Source organism: Callorhinus ursinus, unplaced genomic scaffold (genome assembly GCF_003265705.2).
Source record: "Callorhinus ursinus isolate GAN/ISIS: 27379988/994484 unplaced genomic scaffold, GSC_fseal_2.0 scaffold27, whole genome shotgun sequence".
Taxonomy (NCBI): Eukaryota; Metazoa; Chordata; class Mammalia; order Carnivora; family Otariidae; genus Callorhinus; species Callorhinus ursinus.
This window is the reverse complement of record NW_027397089.1, coordinates 5,359,423-5,385,837: the sequence shown is the minus strand read 5'-3', so window position 1 is coordinate 5,385,837 and position 26,415 is coordinate 5,359,423. Positions and strand designations below refer to the sequence as shown.

At 42.3% G+C, this 26,415-nt stretch overlaps 1 protein-coding gene across 3 annotated transcripts in view; it reads right to left on the bottom strand.

Moving 5' to 3' along the window:
• Window positions 1–26,415, bottom strand: part of TMTC1 (transmembrane O-mannosyltransferase targeting cadherins 1) — a 281,565-nt gene that overhangs the window by 77,830 nt on the left and 177,320 nt on the right. For 2 of the 3 annotated variants that reach the window (XM_073877756.1, XM_073877757.1), the window contains 2 exons: window positions 15,979–16,100; window positions 773–940 (listed from right to left, as the gene is read on the bottom strand). In XM_073877756.1, the coding sequence (XP_073733857.1) occupies window positions 773–940; window positions 15,979–16,100 (290 nt within the window). The remainder of the gene's footprint in view (window positions 1–772; window positions 941–15,978; window positions 16,101–26,415) is intronic. The other variant, XM_073877758.1, reaches the window with a different exon arrangement.

Below are 26,415 nucleotides of genomic sequence, written 5' to 3'. Positions count from 1 at the left end.
GTCATAAGTGAGGACAGAAGCTGGGAGAGGGCACAGACTGGGAATCCCTGGAAAAATACTGTTGGGATCCCAGTGGGGCAGTGCCAGGGAGCCCAGGTGAAGGTCATCATTAGGGCTACGGCATTAGTGAGGCGCCCTAAGGTCCAGAAAACACTGCACGACGAGCAACAGTCCCGAAGAATGTTTATACTTGACGACAAGTTTAGGGCTTTCAGGTGACCTTGTTATATTCAGAAACAGCTTCTATACCACACAAAAACCTACCAGGAGATGAGAAAAGTCTTCCATTTCTTTGTTCACAATTAATGTTCAGAATAAAGCAACGAGATCACAGATCACAACTTAATGTCCTAGAAGAGTCTAAAGAAAATGTTCTGTGTTTCTCTTCCTTCCTGCTGGGTGCTCACCTTTCTCATTGTCTTGTCTGCGTAATGAAGTTAGGCTTATCATTTCATTTTGTTTATAGCTGATTTTACAGCCCAGCTCGTCATTACGATGGTTCTGCAGACCCAGAAACCTTCCCATGAACCTTATTTTCATAAATTCACTTAGAATGAGCTCACATTAAACGTTATTGAATACCATTTAAAAGACTAAAGCTAAAATCTCAAATAAAATTACATCTCCCACTTAAAACTTTACAAAAAAAAAAAAAAAAAAACCCGTGGGTTAATGATTATTGCCAGACCCATGTTATCTCATTTGTTTGGAAACAAATATGTAAGCAAAGAAATGCATAGGAAGAGATTTGCTTTTCTCCATCTAATCGTACCTGAACAGGGACTCTCTTGACAGCCAAATTTCATTCTGCTTCACAGTTTTCCAGGAGAAAAGCAATAATAGCAGCACAGTGCACACGGTCAGCATGGTGGCCCCACATCGATTCAGCCAAGTGCAGAGCTTCCTCAATCCGTGCACAAAAAGGATGCAGTAGCCCATGCTGGGAAATAGAGGGAGAGAGGCAGGATTACTTCAGGGGTGCAGTGGAGTCCCCCTGAGTATTTGGTCCCATATAACTAACTTTCAAATAAAACTTGCCCCATGACAGAGAAGCAAATATAAACTCCCCCATCTTACACAGTATTTACATGTTGGTTCTCTGAGGCACTATTCCAGCACATTGCTAGCCCTCTGGCATTAGTGTGGAGAATAACAGGTTCATTGTTTAGGCTCAAACTGCCCTGGATTTCAGCAGCATCAGCCGACGTCCCTTTTGTGTGTTCTTGGGTTGTGAACAGACCCTCTGACTCTTGCTGTCTTTTGTCACTGACATCGTATAACCATATTGGCACCACGAGTCTAAATCTAGACTGTGTCGCAGCGGGTGACATCGTGGCTTTGTGAGAGCCAGTCCCCCCAAGAGCTCCCTATCAGCGCCTGGGAGGGATGCTGGTCATCAAGGAGCACTGGCAGTCTGTCTCTAGGGATGTGCCGCCTGGTATGTTCCCACTCTGGTCAAAGTCCTTATATGGAAGGAAAATCATCTCATCCACAGGCCAGCTCCTGAGCATTGCGGCTTGGAGCCCATCACAGACAAACCGTATTGATAGGATTTTCTTGCTGACTCTGGCTCAGCTTTCTAAACAGACATGAAGAATCTCTCATGTTATCTGAGTGGCGAGTCGACAGCACAGCTTTAAAAACCTTTGGCTGGAATGTGGTCCTGCACACCATCTATGCAGTCGACTGGCCTCAGAAAACCACAAACATTTAATTTGTATCCATCACTGCCATGTACATTTCAGTTAAGACCCACTTCTTTCCCTGGATAATAGACTACAAATTATTACGGACTATTTTAAGAATGAAGCCAGCTTGTGTAAAGAAATCCTATATCAGTTAGACATTAGGTGCCATAAGAAGCCCAAAATTAATATAGCCCATTTACTTGTTCAATTATTTATTCATTCTCTCTCTATATGTGACTGGCAATATAGTGGGCATTAAGAATGCAATTATGAATGAACCACAGGTGCTGCCCTCAAAGAACTCCAGTCTACTGGGGCAGATTGGTTTTGTAAAGGAAAATACTTTTAAATAGTCTCATTTCTAAACATATCTCCTTTAAAAAAAAAAACTCTCCACTTCTGTTCACTTTTCTAAATGTCTATGGTATCAAGGGTAGAAAAACAAGAGAAGAATTTGAGGTTTCTGACATGGAGATGCTGGGAATCAGTTCAAGTTTGAGCTCCAATCCCATACTTCAAATCCCCTCAGTCGGTTGGTCCAGCTCCCTAAGCTTTGAGGATTCACTGTTAGGCCAAACAAAGGGAGTCACCACCCCACTTGCTAGATTCGAGCTAAGGAGGCTGGATTTGATTGCCATAAGCACTGTGCAGAAACCTTGAACATGCTAGACCGTAGCGTCACTAATAAAAACCCAAAACCTCTTCCCACGTCCACAATTCATGTTGGGCCTTAAAGGTTTCAAGAGTTTCTAAACGTCTCTCAGTCTCTAAAACCAGCCATGCCGATGCATTATAGGCCACCATGACTGCTCGAGTTCATGAGGATGCTTGCCATTTGCTTCTCCAGCCTCATCCAGATCCCAGCTCTAATGTAGCAGGGTGCATCTCTGGCCACACGAAAGCCTTCTGGGTGCTGTTCTTCCATTCAACAGATATTTAATAAACCCCCAACTGTGTCCTGCCACCGAGATCATATCAGTGGACAAAACAGACAATAATTCCTGTCCTCGTGGAACCCACATGGGTGGGGACAAACAGCCAATAAGCAAATAAAACACAGAGTGTGCCCCACAGCAGGATATGTTACATGGGTAACAATCTATCAAGCAAAGAGGAAGAGGAAGTCCGGGGTGGGGAGGAAGTTGAGATTTTAACATGGTCAGGAATGGCGACACGGGACCAAAGTCCTGAAATGTGTGTACCCCGTGCAGGCACCCACAGTTCTCACTGTCTTCTTGCTCCTGCCTTCATACGGCAGCGCCATGAAGAACTAATGTTTGCTGAGCGCATCTCATGGGCCAAGGACGTTCCGTGTAGGAGTCCAGCCCATCCTCGCGTCCCTGTGGGTCACTCACTGTGAGCGGTGTTTAACCCTAAGGCCGCTGACGAGGAGAAAGGTGAACTGATTTCCTGAATTCGGTCACACAGCCGGTATAGGAGGGCGAAGACACAAACCCACGCGTTTCAGATTCCAGACTCACGCTCCATATGCTCTCCTGCTTGTCTGACTTTTGACTTGACCAGCTGATCCTTGCGTTCCTCACACCTAACCACACAGCTTCACCTACCTCCCTCCTAACCACGCCATTCACAAAATTTTAGTACTCGTTTTCTGGCTCCTTGTAGGAAACAGAGCTGCCATGTGGCAAAGCAGTGGAAGAAGAGGACATTGGGATCTCCACACGGGGTCTGCAAGCTATGGCCACAAAATGGCAGAAGACAAGAATAACGAAGATAACAACGACAAAAGTAATGAGCTATTTTACACATCCATCCATTTATACTGGCTCCTTCCTATCGGCCACGGCACCGCCCTCAGAGCGTTGCATGGGCCTGTCCACAATATTTGTAGGCCGAGGATAAGGACAGTACTGGCTTTAAATGTATTATCTGATTTAAATATATAATCCTTGGTATCTTCTACTTCTTAATGGAGGAAATTAAAGCTTATAGGAGTCAAATAACTTGTCTGCAGCACCCACAGCTAGTAAGAGAGAAGACCCATGACTCTAACACGATGCTGATCTCCAGAAGTTGGCAAATGTTTTCTGGAAGGGGCCAAAGAGTCGGGCCTTTCAGGCTTTCTGTCCTGCCCACTCTATCTTTGGAGCAGGAAAGCAGTCATCGACACCGTGTAAATGAATGGGCATGGCTGTGTTCCAATAAAATGTATTTATAAAACAGGCAGTGGGCCAGCCTCCCCTCGGGAGCCGCAGTGTGTTGACCCCTGCTATAACCGAAGAAGGAGAAGGCCATTCCCTTCTGCTCAGCACAGGCATCAGAATCAAGTAACGTGATCATTTTTTTTGGAAAGTCCTTGTATTGACATATAGTTTAAGGAAATAGTAAGCCATATAAAATCATCTCTACTTAGGTTTGCAAATTTCTTAGAGAGTATCACATTCTTACAAAGGTGAACACAATATCACAAAGATTAAGATGCTTCTCTGTTATGACATTTCATCCTTCAACATCTGCTTTAATACACTGATCTCAGCGGCAGCGGGGAGAACTGCTCTCTCCATTTCTTGGGGCAGGGCAAGCCCTCATTCTGAAAGTAGAAAATCAAGCAAATGAGAAGCTACATGCCTTTCTGGCCTCCAAGGAGATGAAACCAGACTGCAGGTTGCTTTGGTGAATCTGGTTAAGGAAAATCTGGGCTCTGATGAGCGACCTCTACACAGAGCATAAAGGAGTCCGTGCAAACCACTGACAGTGGACAAAACCAGAACCTGAAGAACCAAACTCTGGCTACTGATTGGTTTGGCTCAGCACTGAGACGCATTTTCAAAGCAGCTGGAGAAGCACCACGGCTTCTGGGAGTGGAGTCATTATTTGATCTCTCACTCACAGGCTGAAGGTATCCCCATTTCAGTGCATGTAATAACTAGAGACTCGGCCATCTCTCCCCTGATACTTTTATGATGCGCATCCAAAGGGAACTGAAGAGGAAATGCAGGTCAACAATGTTTGTCCTTCCATATTAGAATGAAAAATATTTAAACCTGTTATTTGAGAACTGTGTGAGAAGTTAATCATTGTGTAAATAGTGATATAAATGTACTTTCACGAACCTTCCCCAGAAGCTCTTAAGTGATAAAAGAACAACACTTCTCCTTCCTATTTACATCAACCTGAAAAGGGGACAATTTTCTATCTCTGGGCCAAGCATGTTATGATGTTTACTATGGCTTCACTTTTTGTTTAATTACATGGAGCAAAGAGAATCTTTTCACTATTAAATACAAGTGAAATTCCACCTTTTAACTTAAACTCAAACAACCCACTGAAAAGATCTACAAATAACATTAGTGATACAAGACAGACACAATCTCACGATTTTATTACTTAAAAAAAAAAAAAATTCCCAACTTTAGATAGTTGAAATGAAACATGGACCTACTTAGCTTCACTCTGGTCTGGTGAATCCCCACCTGGTAAATTATGACAGTAACATCTGATTCTGGTCTCATGGATGGTTAAACAATAAAGCCCGGGAATGCGGAGCCCAGAACAGTGTTTGATGCTGCAGCCTAGATGCAGCAGGGGGCCAATGGCGAGGCCTCGGATCAGATTTAACCTGGAAGCTGCCAGCTTCTGATGAGCCAAGACTCCCCCCTTGTTCTTTTTTTTAAATCTCACTTATTTGATGGGCGGGAAAATTTCTCAGAAGGTTGAATGTATTTGGATGTGACTTTATTCATATTCCAAGAAAATGACTCCAAAAGCATTTCTTATACATTTCCCTCTTGTGTGGCTCCTCATCCTCGGCGCTGGGCTCCCGCGGTAGAGAGGAAGAGCTTCTTTCTATCACTTCTCCACGAAATAGATTTCTTCTGTTCTTTCCTCAGCATATCTATGAACAACTGGGATAATAATGTCATTGCTTTCACCTTCTGAGAACCGGATTCTCCTCTACGTCTTTGAAGATGAGGTGCTTCCTCTCAACCTTGCAGTTCATCTACTAGCTCCAAATTTATGAGACCTCTCGTGGTAAATAAGGCAGAGCTCTGGAGTCTGCATTTCAGGTCTGACACTGCCTGTTGTTTGATCTTCAATTATTTAAAGTCTCTAGTTATTAATTTTCTTATTTGTAAAAGGAAATAATTTTACACTGTGCATCATGCTCGATAGACAACCATAAATGATAACATTAATATAATAATAATAATATTACTAGGGAATTATTTTCTGCTGCATAGAGTAGGAGACAGGATATGTGTAGAGTCTGCATACATCCAGGTCAAAACAGATGCCTGTCTCTACCAGGCTCCTGTAAGTGCAGTAACTTCCTGAGGCCTCTAAAACACTATGAGCAGCAGTGGAACAAAAGTGCCCTCGTGCAAACTTTAAGCTTGGGAGTTCACAGTGAGGAAAAGGAATTTGGGAACTGGGTCAAAGGAGCTAGGTTCTTTCCTGACACTTGGGGAGTTCCATTGGCCACAGGAGATTCGCTCAATCTCATGAAGCCTTAGTTGTTTATTTTACAAGAGTTTAAAATTGCCTGCCTTAGGTAGCTGAAAATATAGCTACTTTAAAGGGCTGTTTGTAGAGTAAATGAAATAATGTATGTGGACACAGTCTGTGAACTGAACACAAGGTATCCGTGTTTTCAAGTGAAGTGTTTGTGTTCATGTGTGTGTTCAGCATGCCATATTCTATGACATCAATAAAATGTATGGTGTATATCATTAAAATATGTGATCAGATCTGTAAATACACCTCAAGAAATCCAGTTTATATTAAAGTCCAGATTGAGCCAAACTATGTAATTTATGGGACAATATAAGTCTTTCAAAAGCATTCACATAAGCCCCCTTAAATCTAAAAACTTCCTTGTACAATATTGTTCACTTCAGAAAGGTCTGAGTCACACATCACTTTTACAGAACAATCTATTGTAGGAAGTAAGACACACCTGTAGTGTGCGAAACACAGGTAGCCATGTATGTATGCTAATGTGCACTCACAGTTCTGAAATTCAAAAAGCACTTAAAGCAAATCTTCCCTTATCCCCATTTCAAATCTTTCTCTCCTCTATCTTTATGAATACAGGAAGAAAGAAGAAAGGGAAGATAATGCAAATTATCATCTTTTTGGTGAACTAATGCACAGTAAAGAAGCTTTTGTATTCAACTTTCATATGAAATAAAGTATTAAGAAGTTCAGGCTGGTTATTTAAGGATGGAGTAATGTTTTATTCATTTGCACCTTGAGCATCAGACTATGACAGGGGCTTTTTCATAAGTGTGGTTGAACAATGAGGTTAAAAGTATGAGAAACTCACATGGAAACAAGGGTAAACCTAAAAATGTATCAATCCAAGTCAGGGGTGCAGATTTTCACCACCAAGAGAACTACCCATCCCTGGGGTGTAGGTGTTACCCCTTGCAGGAGCTTTCACTCCAGGCCTGGCTTCCTTCCCTCCCAGCCTGGTACAAGTAGTCTCTGCCAGATTTTCCATCTGGGCCTGAGAGGCCTTTCGGCCAAAGCCAGAGATCTCCCCCAAGGAACTCTAAAGCAACTCCTGAAAAGTGAGAAAAACCACCCTCTCCCTACCCTCCTACAAGCATGCCCATCTCTAGGACCTGAATTCTGTCACTTCTTCCACAAACCACCATGGCCTATGGTACAGCATCTGCACTTCTGAAACAAAAGCATAATGGACAATCCACTAGTTGTTGCTGCCTCCTCCTCTATTCCATGTGTTAACATGGACCTGACCACACCGGCACATGCTTTCTCATGTGTCCAGTGTTTTTAAAAGCTCTACAATACTCTTTTATGAAGCATCCACTGTGCAGGGTACTACGAGAAAGCACAACATACAAAAATGGCGATCCCAAACCTCACAAGAGCAGGCAATCCAGGTTTCCAAGAGAGTATGGAGAATATTTTAAGATTACTAAAATTTGTATAAGAAGTCACTGGTTTAGTGGTAACCATTTGGCACTATATATAAATGTATCCAATCAGCACGCGTACATCTTCAACTTACACAATATTATATGTCAATTATATTTCAATAAAGATGAACGAAAAAAAAGTCAGTGGTCTGAGATACATTTCCCTGCATGGAATCCAAGAGAAAAGGAAAGCAGTGGATTCACATATAAGGACGAGGGGTCTTGATAGGAGGGAGGCTGAGATGGCCACACTTCGGTCCACTCCCACCCTCCAGGCAAAGCCACAGCCTGATGTGCAGGACCTGGGCTGTCAACATCTATGGGTTAGTTGTCCTCCTCTGTTTGCAAAGGCACATTTCCTAACCTCCCTCAGTATGGCACTGACCTGCTAGGGTAGGGTTGCGGAACCAATGGAAGAAGAGAAAGGGCGGGGAAAGGTGGAGAGGCCCATACCTATGTTGTTTTGCTTTCCTTCAACTTTGATTCCTTCAATCTCATTTGCACAGGGTGGACTGAAATAATGACTTGCAGCTACCTAGCACAGCTTACGGTATTTTCACATATATTTTTCCATTTAGGCTCATCTGAATCCAAATTACACTCTCCAAATTTTACTTTCAAATTGTGGTTTCCCAGACATTTGCTGTTCATCATTTAGGACTTAATAGGCATAAACATTCATTTTTTTATTAACTAATAGACTTCTGTGTAATTAAGGCTGTGATTATAGTTCAGTAAGTAACTGCCTGACCCAGGCCACCCCGCAGATTGGCCAACTGATCTTCAGCCCACCGGCATCAATCTCCCCTCAGCTCACTTCATTTCCACCATGGCTCTGTTCTGTTCTATTTGTCTGTGATCCACAATCTCTAGTTTTAGAACACATATGTTCGAGTCCCTCAGTAAAAGTCCTGCTCCTCTCCTTCCTGGTCACATTCTTCACGTGGCACACTCACCCCCAAGCACAAGCACCGACCCCAAGCCTGGGGCAACCCTGGGACCCTCCCTACCTGGGCACTGCCCTCAAGAGCAGCCCTCACTGGACAAGGCCTAGCGTCTAGATCTCATACCTCTTCTGAATTCAGGTCTCGAAGGGCTGGATGGAACAGTTCATGCCGGCACAGCAAGAGCAAAGAGACAAGCTGGTATCAAGTATTTCCATCCTTACTCCATCATATTCTGAAGAATAATCTTAATCAACTTCTGAAACCCCGGAGTAGGTTATTACACCAGCAGGAAGCCTCTGACTGCACGACAGTGGAGATTTGTCCCACTGAAGACCGGAGATGTGGGGAGGAGCAACAGAGCTTCACAGGCTCAGCTTTCTTTTAAAAATACGGTGTATAACATGGAAGATGCCATATTTAAAAGCATTAGAATACCTCTCTAAAGTAAAAAGACTTACTTCCTTACTCAAATCTTGGATCTTCCCACTGTTTCTTTTCCAGTGGTATCCCTGACCTTCACCCTTTCTCTCCAGATCATTTGGGGCTACCATTTTATTGCCCCCTCGTGTAATAGCACACTGCATTTCTCCTTTTCCTTCATTGCACTCATTATGACAAAAGAGAACCTCCTTTTAAGGCGGCATGATAGAACTGCATAAAAATGGATTCAGAGCTAAAACTAAGTAATAATTGAGTGGCTCTGGGTAATTTAGCCAACACATAGGCAGACTTACACACACATATTCCGAGACCGGTGCACTTGATCTTGTAACTGAAAACTGCCTCTCAATCTATTTCTTGGGTTTTTAGTTAAGTGGCTCTTTGTCAAGCCCAAGCTGCTTTTCCCACCTCTCTAATGTATTATACAGTGGGAATTTGAAACAAACAAAAAAAATCAAACTAAAAAACGAGTATCTGGCTTTGTCTGGTTCCTGGATTTTCCATGATTTTTGTGACTTGGGCCCCCTCAAAATCGAGTTACTTGTATCCTCTTACGTGGTTCAGTCTTGTCCCATCCCTGCCAGCCATGGCCTTAGAGGGACTCAACCCTCTTTATTTGGTATCAGCCACCTTGGGGGTAATCCTACCTGCACTTTGAGTCCCTGCTTAGATCCTCCGCTGCAGCCGAATTAATGGATCTCTCTCCATGACTTCATGGGGACAGGCAAACTTCTGACCGGTTCTCATGGACTGCAACCTCTGTTACTAAGCTGCCTGTACAACGGCTCCTTAAAGAGGGAGGTCTGGCCTTGCTCTTGCTGCCGGGGGCCCGTTTCCTCCTGACATAAATCATACATTCCTTCTTGCTGCTTTCCCCGTGAACTTCTAAGCATCAGCTGTTCCTGCTGCTTATGAGGACACCCCATTATCTCACAGCAGAGACCCCACACAGATGCTTCCCGAACCACTTCTTGGTGTCCACCACCTGGACCCTCAGAGAGCCTGTCCCCATGGCAAATGTACCGCCTTCCTTTCCCCTCCCTGCACGGGACCCATCTCCCTTTCCTACGGGGACCATCCTACTGAAAAAGAGCAGACATAGGTGGTCACATTCCAATGCATGACAAAAATCCTTGTTTAAAATCTGAAGGAGAAAAAAAAAATTCATGCTTTCCACAAGGTTATTCTGAATCACAAAACAGCTGAACTTTGGAGCTGAAAGAGACCTTAGAGATCATGAAGCACAATGATTACTGAGGTTTGAGATTTCCCAAACCTGTAAAATTTCCAAGTAAGTGGACTTGGGTGGGGGAGGAGGGTTGTGCACCCCCTGCTGCTCTTACACCTTGTCATAGGAGAAAAGATATTTTAATACCAAAAATATAAGAAAGGCATAATTTCATAATTTAAAAAATGCACAGATAAAACTTTATGAAAAACCCACTACATTGTCTTTCTCTCCTCACCCCCTAATCTGGCCACAGACCAGGAAAAGCCTGTTATGGAGATCTAAGCAACACTTGGGGACCACTGAGCAAGGCTAACCCGCTGGTTTTACTGGTAGGAAAATGATACCCCCCCAAGGCTGCCAGTCAGTAGGGGACCAATGGGGCTGTGCTGATTCCCAGTTCAGTCTTCTTCCTACTGGATTTGCTAAGGTAAGCTTGCGTTGATATCAAACGACTGCTCTGCTGATTTTAATATTTGGTCAAACTCTGATTTACTCTCAAATCATCATCACTCTCCTCCAGCAAGTCTGAAGAAGCCCATGCATAGATGGCTCCTCAGAAGGGGTTCCCAATATCAGATAACGGAAGCAGTGTTACTTCCGAGGCACCATTTCTCCTTTTGCATCCTAAGAAAGAAATACTGCAGTATTGCTCCCATAGCGACCCAGTTAAGATTAAAAAATTTCACCTCAAACTGATAGGTATGACTTGAAGGTAATCCTCAAAATCAAAAATGAATGGGGTGGGGGTCATCATTTTTCCAGCTTTCCATGTCTGATGTGTCCACAAGCTTAAGGATCATACAATACAAATGGCATCTTTCTAAGAGTAGGGCAAATTTTTATATTTCTTTCTTCCCTCCAACACACGGTATCACAGGGTATCGAACTTCTCCTTCTGTGGTCTCAATTATTCCTGACCAATGCTATCCACAATATTGTTTCTGCCTTCATTTATTCTTATCTGCTTCCTGTTTCCACTCATTCATGTTCTCTTAAAGTAGCTTAGGAATTTGCTCTTTGGCGATGAAGTGAATAAATCAACCTTAATCTGGCATGTAAGTGGATATCTGATCACATCCAATGACTTCATCTGAGAGCTCGCAACAACTATTTCTGCTTCATTGATTCAAAGACATTTTAGTCCTTTGAAGCATTCTAATGTGGTTTTTATACGATACCAAAAAAAAAGTAGCCATAAAACATTATACCTCTCTGGAGAGAAGAATAAGAGATCAAAATTTCTGTTAAAAAATGTGATTTAAGCCCCAAACTCTCCTGCCTGTTCAAAAAGGAAATCCACAAAATAGGCATTTATCACCAGAAGGAAAGATTATCCCAATTTCTTTTGGTGGTGAAACTCTGACCCTAAAGCCGTGCAGTGATAAATAGATAGCCTATTTCTGTCCCTTTTATCCACAGATTTCAAAGTGCAAGTCAGAGGAAGGTGACATTTTGGGGCTTATCTAAGTTAGGATGAGGGAGAACAAAAGCCAGAAGATTTGAGTGCCTTGTTCATTGTTAGGCATAAAGGCAGAGATGAAAGAGTACTTGGTCTGACTCGTTCTGGGCTTTTCTTGTAAAATAGCCAAATCAGCCTCTGGGCCTGATGGGAGTCGCCCAGGCTTCAGTGAGGGTGGACATGATTTCTGTGGTGTTATGGATGGCATCTGAGGCCAAGATTTGGCTCCATATCCCTCGAAACAAACATTTAATGAGTAGAAAGTTCAACTTCCTCAGAAGAATTACCAAGTCAGCTTTTTACTTCGTTGTCCTGTCGTTTGCTAGAGTTTTTGAGAGAACACAGATGTCTGCATAAAGATGATGACAGGTATTATCAAACTTCCACTGAGGACACTGGGTATATGTTTTCCTCAAAGCACCTGGGTACTTCATGCTGTGGAAAATGGCTCTTTCTTGTCAAGGTCAATAATGTAAGGAGAGTCATGCAGAGAAGATTCCTGTGTGTATAAAAGGCTTGGGAAATGGTCTTCACCATCGCCAAAGCCAATGTCTAACCTTACTAAATGCAACAGGCAACATCCAGTGTTCTCACGCTTTCCCAGGGATGCCTACAGCACAGGCAAACTTCCCTGTGGTCCCCAGGAAGCTTCCAGCGGCTCTAAGGACTTCATCACACTCCATTTATAAATGTTGACAGTTTTCTAGGAAAATGAGGGACTTTCCCTGGAAAAGAATTTACCCAGCAGTGACCAGATGCCCCACCTCAGTAGAAAATAGTGGACAGCTGGGCAAAAAGCTGCCGAAACCCTTGGAAAATGATGACTGAATGTCAACACTGCAATGCACACATGCAGGGTAGAAAAGAAAAAAAGATAGTCATCTCTTTAATGAGGACCACCAGCTCACTGACCCTGATTTTGGATGACTCTGCACCAAGTTTGCAAAATGGAGCAAAATCCGAGTTGGTTCTAAGAGGCAGGCACTTGCTCTTGGAAATATTGAGGCTTTCTTCATATTCACAACTTTCATTTTACTCCAAATGAGCTTATTCCTAGTGGAAAAAGGACAGGGATACTACTTTGTCTATTTTAGAGAAAAGAAAGTCAGAGAAAGGTCGGGGCACCTGGGTAGCTCAGCTGGTTGAGCATCCTCTTGGTTTTGGCTTAGGTCATGATCTCAGGGTTGTGAGATCGAGCCCCATGTTGGGCTCCATGCTTAGCACAGAGTCTGCTTGGGATTCTCTCTCTCTCTCCCCCATCCCTCTCCCTGCTTGTGCCCGTGCTTTCTCTCTTTAAAATAAATAAATCATTTTTTGAAAGTCACAGAAAGGTCTATTTAAGATATGGCACCCAGGAGGAGCCAGAACTGGCATGATTCTATAGGTTTAGGGAAATACACCTTGGAGAGAGGAACCCCTCATTTTAACTAAGACACCCCACAAATGGATAATAACAGTATTATAGGCTTAATAATGTTGACATAAGGGTCTCTTCCAGAAAAATGACATTTTAACCTCTTGTTTAAAATTCCAGCCCTTTATTTCCTCAGAAACTGTTCTCTTGTCTCTGGATTAGAAAAGTTTGCTGCACATGCAATTCTTTGTCCCCCCGAATCCCAGATTCCTGAGGATTTATATCACAGGACTCTTAGAAGTACACATCCTGATCACCAAATGGAGTTGAGCTGAAAGTACGTTTACTGTGTTCTGAGTTTCTCCTTCTTTTCACTTAAAAAGAATACTAAGATGTTACTATCAGAGAAGCAATATAGTCTGGAAGGTGAGAGGTCCTTGAGTAGACAAAGATCTGCATTTAAGCTCTGCCCATCTTGAGCAAGTTCATGAACTTCTTAGCACCCAGGTGTTATATTTTTGTAAAACAGGGGAATGGCATCAGCTACCTAGGGAGCTGACATCAATCAATAACACTTAAAATACATTTTTTATTGACCACATACAATGCAAAACACTTTCTAAGCTTTTTAAATGATCATCTCATTTAATGCTCACAATGTCTCCTTGAGTTGGGTACCATTATCTTCATTTTATACAGACGAGGGAAGCGAAGCTTTGAGGCATCACACTCATGCTTAAGCCAGAATTCAAACACAGGCCCCCTGACTTTAGGGGGGAGCTATGGACTACTACATAAACAATGTGAGTGAACTGATAAATATAATATGCTTAGCACAGTGACTGACATGTAATAGAGGTTCACTAGAAGTTTTGATACAATTAACGTTAATTCATGTTTATCAGCAGCTAAACTCTTTGAGGGCAGGCACCGAGACTCATTTTTGTAGCCTCAGATTCTAGTACAGAATGCAAACGTGCTCCGTGAAGACTTGTTAGGTGAAGAATGAACACAGATTCCACTTGGAATCATCCGCACTACAGAGAAGAGCAGACTGAAGCCACTTTCAGCTGGTCTAAGCAAAAACATATCTAGAATAGACACTGGATCCCCTTTGCCCTTCATATTCCCTATTATTGGCAAGGTCTCATAAGCCTGGTATCTCATAGCAATACAGAATACAAAGAATTTGTGTTGTGTTTTTGTCCTTAACAAATAGTATTTATCAAGAAATAATCTCCTTCCCAAATGGTAGTGAAGACCCATGCAGAAAATTAAGGACTGTCCTCTCTCCTTAACCAAGTCAAAACAAGAACCTGTAAAGACTTGGAAAAACTGTTAGGGACTTGGTTTAGGGGTAATCAAAGGTTATGAAATTGATTCCTAATTATTTGTGTTTTTAAATTTCTAACAATATCAATTAATAAAATTAAAATCTATTGATATTTAAATTAATTTAAAAATAAAACTTAAAGTTAATTAAAATTCCTACCAAAGGATACAAAAATGCAGATTCAAAGGGGCACATGCACCCTGATGTTTATAGCAGCATCATTAACAATAGCCAAACTACAGAAACAGCCCAAATGTCCACTGACTGACAAATGGATAAAGATGTGGTGTGTACACACACAAAAACACACACACACACACAAACACACAGGAATAGTACTCAGCTAGCAACAAGAATGAAATTTTGCCATTTGCAAAGACATGCATGGAGCTACAGAGGATTATGCTAAGTGAAATAGGCCAAAGAAAGACAAATACTATATGACTTCACTCATATGTAGAATTTAGGAAACAAAAGAGATGAACATAGGGAAAGGGGGGGGAAGAGAGAGGGAAGCAAACTATAAGAGACTTTTTTTTTTTTTTTTTGCCATAAGAGACTCTTAATGACAGAGAACAAACTGAGGGTTGCTGGAGGGGAAGTGGGTGGGGGATGGGCTAAATGGGTGACGGGCATTAAAGAGGCCACTTCTTGTGATGAGCACTGGGTGTTACATGTAAGTGATGAATCACTGAATTCTACTCTTGAAACCAATATTACACTATATGTTAACTAACTAGAATTTAAATAAAAATTTGAAACAAAAATAAAATTCAAAAAATAAATAAATAAAATAAAATTCCTAACTCAATAAATAAAAATAATGATTTCCTTATAATATTTTGGTTTAGGATACTGCCTTTTACAAAAGTTCATTCTTATATAACTTTCATGATACTACTTAATTTTAGGAAGTTTACTAAAAATGAGAAAGCCTGGGTTCAAAAAAGCTTCATATCTTGCTCAAGGTTATACAATGGATTAAAGGCAGAACCACTTAGAGGACTTTTCTAGGCATCTGAAAAGAAATGTGGACTTGAAACACTGACAAGAGAACAGACAAGCTTCAGCAGAGTTCAAATATTCAGAGATTAAGTGGCATTATGTAATCACATATGGCTGAAGACCCTTTATAATTTTTAACCATTTTTTTCTCAAGGACAAATTTTCTTGAGATTGTACCTATTTTTAAATTAAAAGAACAAAGAAAGGAAGAGAGAAAGAAGGAAGAAGATATAAGTTAATTACACTCGTGTTACTTAACAAGTAATTATTTTATGCAAATCAAATTTTTCTAGAAAATTACTACAATTACGTTTAATGAAACATAGATATTGGGGTAAATGATTGCCACTGGAATCCCGAATATACTCAAGTCAGTACTTCCCATTTAGCCGTCAAGCTCCCAGCTGGAGGTAAGCCGCTGTGAGCCGGAGTGAACAGGTGCAAGCGTGAGCTCACCCAGACCTCCCTGTGGCTGTTGTGAAAGTGGAGGTAATACACGCCTCAGCAACACGAGGACCTAATTGTGACACACGCAAAGGACCGTCCCTCTGGAACTATCCATGTTGGTGACGGAAGGCAGGTCTCGTAAAGAGGAAATCAGGAGCAATAATTACCTAGGCATGTAAAGAACTCTCTCGGCCACCACAAAACCCACCCTGAAGAAGAGATTGCTGGCTGGAATGAACGGGAAAACCAGGAACAACAAGCCCACTAACACTTCCTTGTGCTCCAGTCTCTGAAACACACAATAGTGAAGGACAAATTAATTTTTTAAACATTTCACTTCAGTCGGCATTTAACCATCTCTTTCATTCTCAAGTTCTCATTGACGGAATGAATAAACGAGACCAATGCAAACCCTTTGATCAGTGTGCTGAATTCATCAGAGAAAGCCCTCGGGCTGAAAGACCTCTGGCAAGGCACACGTTTGCCACCCAGAAACCTCTGATAATTGCACAGGATCAGTGACCATTACTCCTTGTTCTGGGCCAGCTCTACCGCAACCCTACTTTTTGGTTCTGGTCCCTTTCAGAATCTCTGTGCCCCCCCTGCCCCCCCCCGCCGCCAGGCAACTGGTTTCCAGGGAGCAAAGCAGCTTAATAGAATCAAGCCCACTAAGGCATCATGGAGAATTCTTATCCTCTCAGAAATAGAATGCATTAAAAAAAAAAAACCCACAACAAACCTACACAACGCTCACCAGAAGCTTAGCATAAAGCTTGGCATAAAGGAAATTAAATGCAAATGGTAAAATTCAGGGAACCAACGAGTAAGATCATTAAAGCTGAGAAATTTTTAGCTCAAATTAAGCCAGTAATTTTTCCATGAAATTTTTTGGCATCAAAAATCATTACCATAATTCATTAAATTGACAAAGCACCTTTCTCTAATATTATGTATTATTGTAGATATTAATTTGTCAAGATTTTTCTGTCACTTCTAATTAGCAGAAAAAATTATTTATTACTAATAATTTGTTATAATGGACACTGTAAAAGTTTGTATTTCCATGACTGTCTATGATATGAACACATCTGAAGACAAGCCTAGTTAAAACAAACCTTAATATATGATGACATTATTTTTTCTCCTTAAAACAGTTTAAGAAAACCAAATAGAACTTTGCATATTACATTTATAAATATTTCTTACAAACACTTAAAGGTGTATTACTTTTAATAATTGTAGAAGACTAGATACAAGAGTTTTAAATATAAATAAAACTTCCTAATACAAACTACTAATGCTTTAAGTGGACAAAGTAAAAGATTTTTAACATCTTGAGAAATTTGTCACCCAGATTTTATTTTATTTATTTATATTTTTAAAAAGATTTTACTTATTCATTTGACACAGAGAGAGAGAGAGAGAGAGAGAGAGCATAAGTAGGCAGAGTGGCAAGCAGAGGAAGAGGGAGAAGCAGGCTCCCCGATGCGGAGATCGATCCCAGGACCCCGGGATCATGACCTGAGCCAAAGGCAGACGCTTAAGGACTGAGCCACCCAGGCGCCCCATCACCTGGATTTTATTAAGATCTTTGTTTTGCTGATTATAACATATAGAGTAATAAAATTTTGGAGAGCAATTCCATATGAATAAATGTGATTTGGACAATTTCCCCTAAATAATTAATGGTTCTGTAAGTTACGATCTCATTTTTTTTAACCTAAAGGAACCATACTCTTTAGAATTAAAAGATGAAAGGGAAAAAAAGGCTTTCATAACAAGCCTTCAACTGAAATGGATACAATAGGGCTGATGTTATATTTTCTCTGGCCCAATAAAATTGGGAATAAAAAAATAGGTGAGAAAAGTAGTAAGTTCATTATATTTAAAAGCTGCAACCTATTTTTTAATTTAGATTATACTTTGAATTTACAAAGTACATTTCATCTCAAGAAGTTAAAGTTTACATAATTTAAAGAAGAGTAACACCTTCATAGGAATCCTGTGAATCAAGAGCAAGTATTTCTTTGCTAAAATTGAAAACGAATCCCAGAGAGTAAGTGTCTTGTCCAGTGTGAGTCATGGACTCTCGGCCTACTATTGATTGGTGTTCTACTTCTCTCGATGTATTTTTATTTTTTAGCTATAGTTGACTATTTCTTTCAAGCCTGTCAAAAGGTGAAATACTTTTTACAAAAGAATTCGCATATTGTCCCATAGAAATTTCTGAAGAGAATTTAATATGCTCTATTTATTAATCCTATAGAATTGAAACGAAGAGTGTAAACAGAACTCCAACCAGGCTGTTAGTCATGTCCTGGGTAGTGTTACATATAGTGAGCCACCTCTCGGGCCGTCCTCAAGGTTATGAGACAACAGTGCCCACTGGGGAGCTGAAGGAGACATCACTTCCACACCTGCAATCTCACACCTTCTTTCCTGGACAAAGGCTGCCTTCCTCACTCTGGTGGGCATGTGTTTATGTCCTTTACTCAGCAGAATCCCCAGGGCTTTCAGGAGCCCCTAGGTTGGGAGGAGGCAGGTGTCAGGTGACCTGCAGACACCCAACTCCGTGCCTGCCCGCCTCCCCCTCCCTCTCCCAACCCTGCAGGGGGCAGGACCCCCGCGGAGCTCACCGCTGCTGGGGACAGGGAGGATGAAGGTGAGGGTCAAGGAGCCCCCAGCCGCCTCCAGAGGACCAACGTGCAAACTGAAAACTCACAGCACCGCGTGTTCCTTGTTCCTCCACCAGGTTCTTCAGCCTCCAAGAGCATCTTTATTTCCTTCATGAATCATTCCAGTTGCAATCACACATTTATCTGTGTGTTTCCTGTCTTTATAAAATGTCTCCCCCAGGAGACCAGGAGACAGGACGGCAGGGAGCTGGGCAGCTGTGTTCGCTGGTGCATGGTCTGTGCTTAGTTCAGTGCCTGGCACTTAATGGGTGCTTGGAAATATTTGTTGAATAAATCAGTGAATGAATAAATGGACTGGGCAAGAGAGAAAACTGGATGCAAGAAGGGGAGAAGTTAAGAAGGACATCCTGGTGGAGGTGATGATCTGAGTTTGAAAAAATGAACGAATGCTTAGAAGGCAGACAAATTTGGTTGTTGCTGGGATAGAAGGGCAGGTCCCTGGAAGAGGGGCTGATCCTATGGGGAGCTTTTTTCTCAATTCAATTGAAGACAGCAACACAGCACCCAAACTCAATTAAGTGTTCCTATTTTATTTTGTCTTGAGAAAAATAATATTCATGACAAATTCTTTATTCTCAAATTAAATTGATGATCATACCCTTTGTCTTCCCTCCTCCCCATTCAATCAAGAGAAGGAGAAACTATTCAGAAATGTATTTCTTTAAATGGCAAGTCAATCAACCAAGCAGAAAGTTGTAAAGTTAGGGGGAAATGTCATGGATATGGCTGAATTTTCTTCTTTTTTTTTTTTGGCTGAATTTTCTAGAATGAGAAAGAGTGGGAGGGAATCCAATTTTGCATGTTGTGGATCACAGATGTGACAGAATTGGCTAAATAATTTAAAGCTTGTTTCGGCCTAATAGAAACTCAAACAAAATATGAGTGGGGGGGAGAGAATTTGTGACTTTCCAAAGTACACAGAGTGCATTCAATTTCTAGGAATAGAGGCAAATGGATATTTACTTATTCAAATTACAGTAGGGGGTAAAAAGACATGAGAATTAAAAGAGCTAATCATCAGCTATTAATAATATGCATTATTTGATTAACCCTGCAACTTCAAGAGTTAATTTATTTCTTTGAGCTTTAACCTGATGATCAGTAAAACCAAGAAAAGGGTATTGACACTTACTGTGTCTGTAAGGAAAAATAGATAGATTCAGTATGACAGATGGTAGGTTTGATTCTTTTCTGGCTCGGGACGAGGTAGAGAAGCATGCCCCTGAGCTGCAAAGAGATCAAGAGCTCTTAACACCTGCCCAGAGAGCGGCTCTGCCTCCACACCACCTATCTGACCAAGCAGCTAAGGAAGGGAAAAGAAGCGGTTTTCTCAGGACCATTAGTGACCTCAAAGGAAATGTCACTCCAGAATCCAAGTCCAGCCCAGCAGCTTCTGGTTTATTTCTTCCCCTTCTCACTCTCAGTTCACGTGTCAAAGCACAGGTCACGGACAAGGGGACACACACACACACACACACACACACAAACACGTGCACTGTGGCCAGCAGGGTGTGGGTGTGTGTCCAGGAGAAGAGGACCCCTCCTTGGCCCATTCAAAAGAGACGACATCCACTGCTGACCGTTCCCTTCCAGAAAGGCAGAGAATGGACCTCATTATAGTAATTTTTTTAAGATTATTTTTTCACTTTTAAATTTTTTCTACACCCAACGTGGGGCTCGAACTCACAACCCCGAGATCAAGAGTCCCATGCTCTACCAATTGAGCCAGCCAGGTGCCCCCTCGTTACAGTGATTATTACCATTATTATCATATTTTCTCCCACCTCTACAGTTTTCAGGAAAATGGCATGTAGGGTGCGAGTATGTTCTCGGAGTTCTACATATACCACAGTTATATTTCAAGCCTAAAGATTTATTTGGCAGCGCTGGGCTCTCGCTGTCTGTGTCTAATTTATCAATCTTTGGAGAAGCGGATGACAGTCGAGCTCCCCTCTTCAGCCCCAGGAGTCAGGCGTTTGCCAAGCTGACAAGGGGCATGGCTGCCAATACATATTTGGCCCTCCTTTTTCTTTCTGTTTAGGGGTCTACTTCTTCCATTAGACTAGGAATTCCTTGATGGGAGTCACCATCTCATTTAAATTTGTTACCTAGATACCTGGTGCAAGCAGAATTGGCATGCGACTTATATGTGTTGCAATAGTAAAGCTGAGCGATAAAAGCAGCATTGCATCACTAGCGGAGCCTTTACAGGGACTCCCTGCCAAGGAAATCTTTTACTTTTGGTAACCCTCTGAAAGACGGTATTTGCAACATTAACTTGGGGTGAACAGTCCTCAGGCTGCAGATGCATCCAAGAGCATCCTGTGAGGGTCTGGCAAGACTGACCAATGGTCCTAAGGTATTTTAATGAGGACATACACATGCCTTCTGCCCCACTCTGATTCCATTCACTGCTACTTATGACTACTTCCTTTGCCTGGTCCTGTGGCTTGTGTCATCAGGAAAAGTTACATCTTTCACTTTATTGACATTCAGTTTTAATTTTTAAAATACTTTAACCTATTAAAATATCTAATCGTATTTCTATTATTGTCACTGTGAAAGTTATTTTTAATTGAAGACGACAAGTTATTTGATCAACTGGAATCCCTTGTGACTACAAGTACTGCCTCATCTCTTGTGAGGGGCCTGTTCTGAATTCCAGTCACTGAGCCAGGTGGTGAGAGAGGCTCCAAACGGCGACCCTGCGGCACCCAATCCAAATTTGTGCAAGTTTACATAATGACCGAACCTCCCAACGACTCTGTGGAGGTATTACCATCCCTGTCGTAAACTGTCCTATGTCTTAGACCTTTGGATCCTTCACGAATAACTATCAGCAGCAGCACAAATGCCAGGGAGTTATGGCAATATTTCTGGGAGAAATAGTTCTCAGGGTTGCACACAACTTCAGCTCCCCTTCCTGCAAAACTGGGGAACCTGGGCTCTCCTTGTGTTGCTTTTATACATCTTAAGAATTCTTTTGTGCCCCAAGGCCCCTCCTCCGGCTGTCCACAGGAAAGACATCAGTGAGTCTCCACTTGAGCAAATCAGAGGCTTCGGTTGATTTAAAACATCATGAACTTTAAATCTACAAAAGCCCTTAGACACTCGCAAGGATGGGGTAATGCAGACGGCATTAAGTGAATGGAGAACAGGGCCCCAAATACTAACTCAGTAGCCACAAAGGAGGATTTCGAGACGAGAATGGGAAGTGCCAAGTGAGAAGGACAGAAAGAGCTTGGCTGTTTGGGGCAAGAGGATACTGTCTGAGCCCTGCACAACCGTACCTCGAACTTATTCCCCTTGGGCTGCCCTCTTGTGCAGCTCATCTTCACCGCTGGCTGTGTTTTCCTCTGCATCTTACAGCCCCTCCCTCCTCCACCTCAGTCAGGCAGTGGCTCAGTTCACTGATCTACAGGTACAGCTCCCACCTGGGGTTCCTCTCCATGGTCACAGCTCTCATTCCTTGGCCCCCCAGTGACAGTCCCGTCCTTTGTCTTTTTAGGTCATCTGGCAGGTGTCACTGTGTATGTTGGCTCCATGAACCCCGCCCGTATCACCGCAAACAGACCCTTCATAAATTCTTCAGTCACCCCATAGGCCCTGTCGTGTGTTTCCTGCGGGGGACCCTGACTGGCAGATCGGCTCAGAGTAGGAGGGTATATAGGGATGGACGCAGAGCTGCGGATGCTAAAGAAGGGTCAGAACCCTGGTTTTTGTGAGCTGACAGGAGAGCTGGCTCCAGCCCACCCTTGCCTTGGTCCCATCCTTACATTGTTCTATTTCCATTAGGTGTCAGCCTGTGGCTAAACCACCCTTTTGAAGGCCACTGAGGTTACAGAAAATTTTAAATGTTGTATAAAAACAGTAAAGACGGGGTGCCTGGGTGGCTCAGCTGTTAAGCGTCTGCCTTCGGCTCAGGTCATGATCCCAGGGTCCTGGGATCGAGCCCCGCATCAGGCTCTCTGATCAGCAGGAAGCCTGCTTCTCCCTCTCTCGCTCCCCCTACTTGTGTTCCCTCTCTCGCTGTCTCTCTGTCAACTGAATAAATAAAAATCTTTAAAAATAAATAAATAAAAACAGTAAAGACAAACACCAACCTGAGAGAGCTTTTTATCTGGCCAATGAGATCGAGACGGACCTCTCAATAGCTGAAGAGGAAGTTTGGAATTCTTACTGCTCTTGTGGATATCCCACATAACAGACCGCTTGTTATGCCTCAGACAAGACCTAGAATCTAAACTCCATAAGAGCAACGCAGGAGGCAGGAGGAATCTTGGGGCGGTCTTAAAGGTAGAGAGAATAAGAAAACCTGAAAGCTGATTCTCAGAGCCTTGGTCACGGTGCCCAAATTTGTGACTATACATCCTCCTGGGAGCCCGAGTTAGGCCAAACGGCCGCAATGTCACCCTGTGAGAGGTCTAAGGACAGTCCTCCCATGACTGGAGGCACTCTTCACGTCTCACATGGAGGCATGGAAGGTACCATGGAAAGGTTTTTCTCCCTAGTCTGAAATGGATGGGATAAGCTGAGCTGGGTGGGACAGAAAACGGCGCAGGCTCAGGATCTCGATAACAGAGCTGCCAACCCACACTCTCCTTGGCTCGAACTGCGGCCATCATTTCCTCACTTCCATGTGCTCTCAAATTTACTCGTAAGTGCACAAGGAGAAAAATTTTAAAAGGGGAAATGAATGAAGAAATTATATCCCCTTGGAGACAAAAGTATATCTGTACACTCTTGTGTCTTCTCCAAGCCAATTTAAACACTGCTTTTTCCCCCCTGCCAAGCTTTTCTTCACTAAGAAGCATGGCCAGATGCACTAATGAACAGAGAGCCGAAGGCAGATAAAAATCAAAGCATTAGGAAACTGACGTTTTCGATTTCTGGTCTTTGGTTCTGAACTTCATTTTTCTGCACCGCGTTTCGTTTGCTTCGTTTCTAATCAGCAGTCTGAATCTTCTTGCCAACACGAGGTCCTGAGACTGAAATTCCTTATCTCACAAGAGCACACAAGTATGTCTCAGAGTTAATTCAGGTGGAAGAGTGAAGCTCTCAGATTACTTTACTCTAATTGAGGATAAACTAATTTGGAGCGTTATTTGCAAACGTATGTTACGTTCTGCATGTGCGTTTTAAGTGTTTAAAGAAAAATAAAAGCAAAATCTTTTAAAAGACACTTTAGAAGAGGCATGATTGGTAAATATCAGCCTCGTGCAAAAGAATGCCATTCACTTTTAGTTAAGCAAGCATTAGTAAGGAGTTAAAAGGGAATTAAGTAAATTAGAAAACGTTGTTGAAGAAACCTTTCCCTGATTAGAATGAAACTACAAGAATTTTTAGAGACATGGCAGAAGTCAAAGAAGTGAACTTTCTTCATCTCTAACTGTGGTTCTAAACAGAAATGGAAAAGGTACTAGAAAGCTGTATATTTTTTTAAAAAGTGAGGAAGACTAGAGAGATGGAAGGTCACATCTGAGCAGTTACGGTAGCGCACTATCATACATGGGAGACGCGTGGAGCAGGCAATAAAGACTACCTGGTAAGTTGTAAATGGTAGAGGACATAGGGAAAACAAGTATCTCTCAAGCACGAATCATATGCCAGACCTTGGGCTGAAATTCTTCTACTGAAACTTCATGATAATATTAGAACATCAGTAATTATCCCCAGTTGTACAGATAAGAAACTGAGGCGCAAAGGGCTTAAGACACAGACCTACGTTGATACAATTAGTTAGAAACAAGCGTCAAACTGAGGTCTAGCCCATCACAAAGACTGTCCTCTCTCAACAGTCCATGTGGCTTTGGAATCCAAAGCAAGTGTTTGTGTGTGTGTGTGCGCGCACGCGTGTGTGCACGTGCATGCACACGCACACGTGCACATGCACTCACTGGGGGGATTTCACGGCCTTCTGGTTTTGCAGCAGAAATACACTGACAGCAGATGAGAGCCAGCAGTTTGGAGGTGACCAAGTGAGGCACTGTGAAGGCAGTCTAGAAAAATCACACCCGAGGCCTGTGACAGAAAACACTACTGACTCACTCCGCCAGATCGATGCAGATGAGTGTTCTATGGTCTACAGGAATGCAGCAGGATGTGTGGCAGAGAGTATGTGCAAATCTCCTCATTCTAACAGCCAGCCTCTGGAAGAATGGGCATGTCTTTACCTACCACACACAACAGAGTAAGACATCATGTAGTTGACTGATCTTAATTACTGAATTGTAAGTCAAAATTATATTGGAGAAGTCTCGAGCGGGGACTAATGATTGACATAAATCAAATAATGTGATGAAAGTGCCCTTCTTAGTAAGGAAAATAAGAGGACACACATATTCTAATGACCACAGAAGCACAATGAATAAACTACGTGGGACAAAGACCTTCTAAATTTTAAATCTACACATGTTCTGTAACTTGTTACTGCTCAAGGTTCCATTTGTAATATTCAACTGTTTATAACTGTTTATGCATAAATCTTCCAGGAATGTAAGAATGTGACAACCACTTATTCTTTGTATCTATTTTATATATAATATAAATATATATATTCTATACAGATATATAGATCTGTATTGGTTAATGAGCCTAAGGCAGACGCCCAGTGACTGAGCCACCCAGGTGCCCCTAGATACGTTTTCATAAATTGTTTCACTCCTATGAGAGTGTACATGCTGGGTTAATTGTAATTATATAATTACATATATAAATACTATATGTAAATATATAAAACAACAACAAAATATATATATATAGAAAGAGAGTATTTATTCAGGAATGTGGATTTGTAAAATCAACAGTGGTGTGGCTCTAAGAGATGGGTGTTTATGTGTGTTGAGATCAAAGCTCGCTGAGGAGGAAGGGAGAGGGGGAGAGGAACCAGGATCCCCATCAGACACCCTTGGCTTCAGGGGAGGGCCTCTGTCCAGAAGAGCGTTAGTGATGCACTAGACAAGATACCTGTGAGAAGCAAGGAGAGAAATGCTGACAGAAGCTCAGTCTTGTGCCTGGAGCCTGTCCCAACAGAGTGGGGAAGAGAGTCCACTGCCTAGAGGCACTGGTCTCACATCACGCTCACAGCATCCAGCTCTGGTTGGCAAAATGGAGATGACACAGGTAGGGCCCCAGAACGTTGAATCAAGAACTGTAACTTGGGGCGCCTGGGTGGCTCAGTTGGTTAAGCGACTGCCTTCGGCTCAGGTCATGATCCTGGAGTCCCGGGATCGAGTCCCACATCGGGCTCTCTGCTCAGCGGAGAGTCTGCTTCTCCCTCTGACCCTCTTCCCTCTCATGCTCTCTGTCTCTCATTCTCTCTCTCAAAATAAAAAAAAAAAAAAAAAAACAATCTTTAAAAAAAAAAAAAAAAGAACTGTAACTCAATAAGGTGACCCAGTATGGGAGGGAGGCAGGAGCAATTAACCAATTTTTCCCCTCTGTGAAGATTCAATTAGGGACCATGATGGATTTAGCCATGGAAGCCAAGTCATGAGTAAATTTAGCTTTGCTGAATTCACCTGTTTCAATTCACTTTGATTAATTCACAATTCACTTTGATGAATTCATTTGAGCAAATAGAAGCAGAGGATAAATTAGATGCGTTTTTTTTTTAAGATTTTATTTATTTATTTGACAGAGAAAGACACAGCGAGAGAGGGAACACAAGCAGGGGGAGTGGGAGAGGGAGAAGCAGGCTTCCCGCGGAGCAGGGAGCCCGATGTGGGGCTCAATCCCAGGACCCTGGGATCATGACCTGAGCTGAAGGCAGACACTTAACGACTGAGCCACCCAGGTGCCCCTAGATACGTTTTCATAAATTGTTTCACTCCTATGAGAGTGTACATGCTGGGCAGAATTCGTTTCCACCTATAGTTACTATTCAAATGCTTCTGTTAAGGAGAAGTT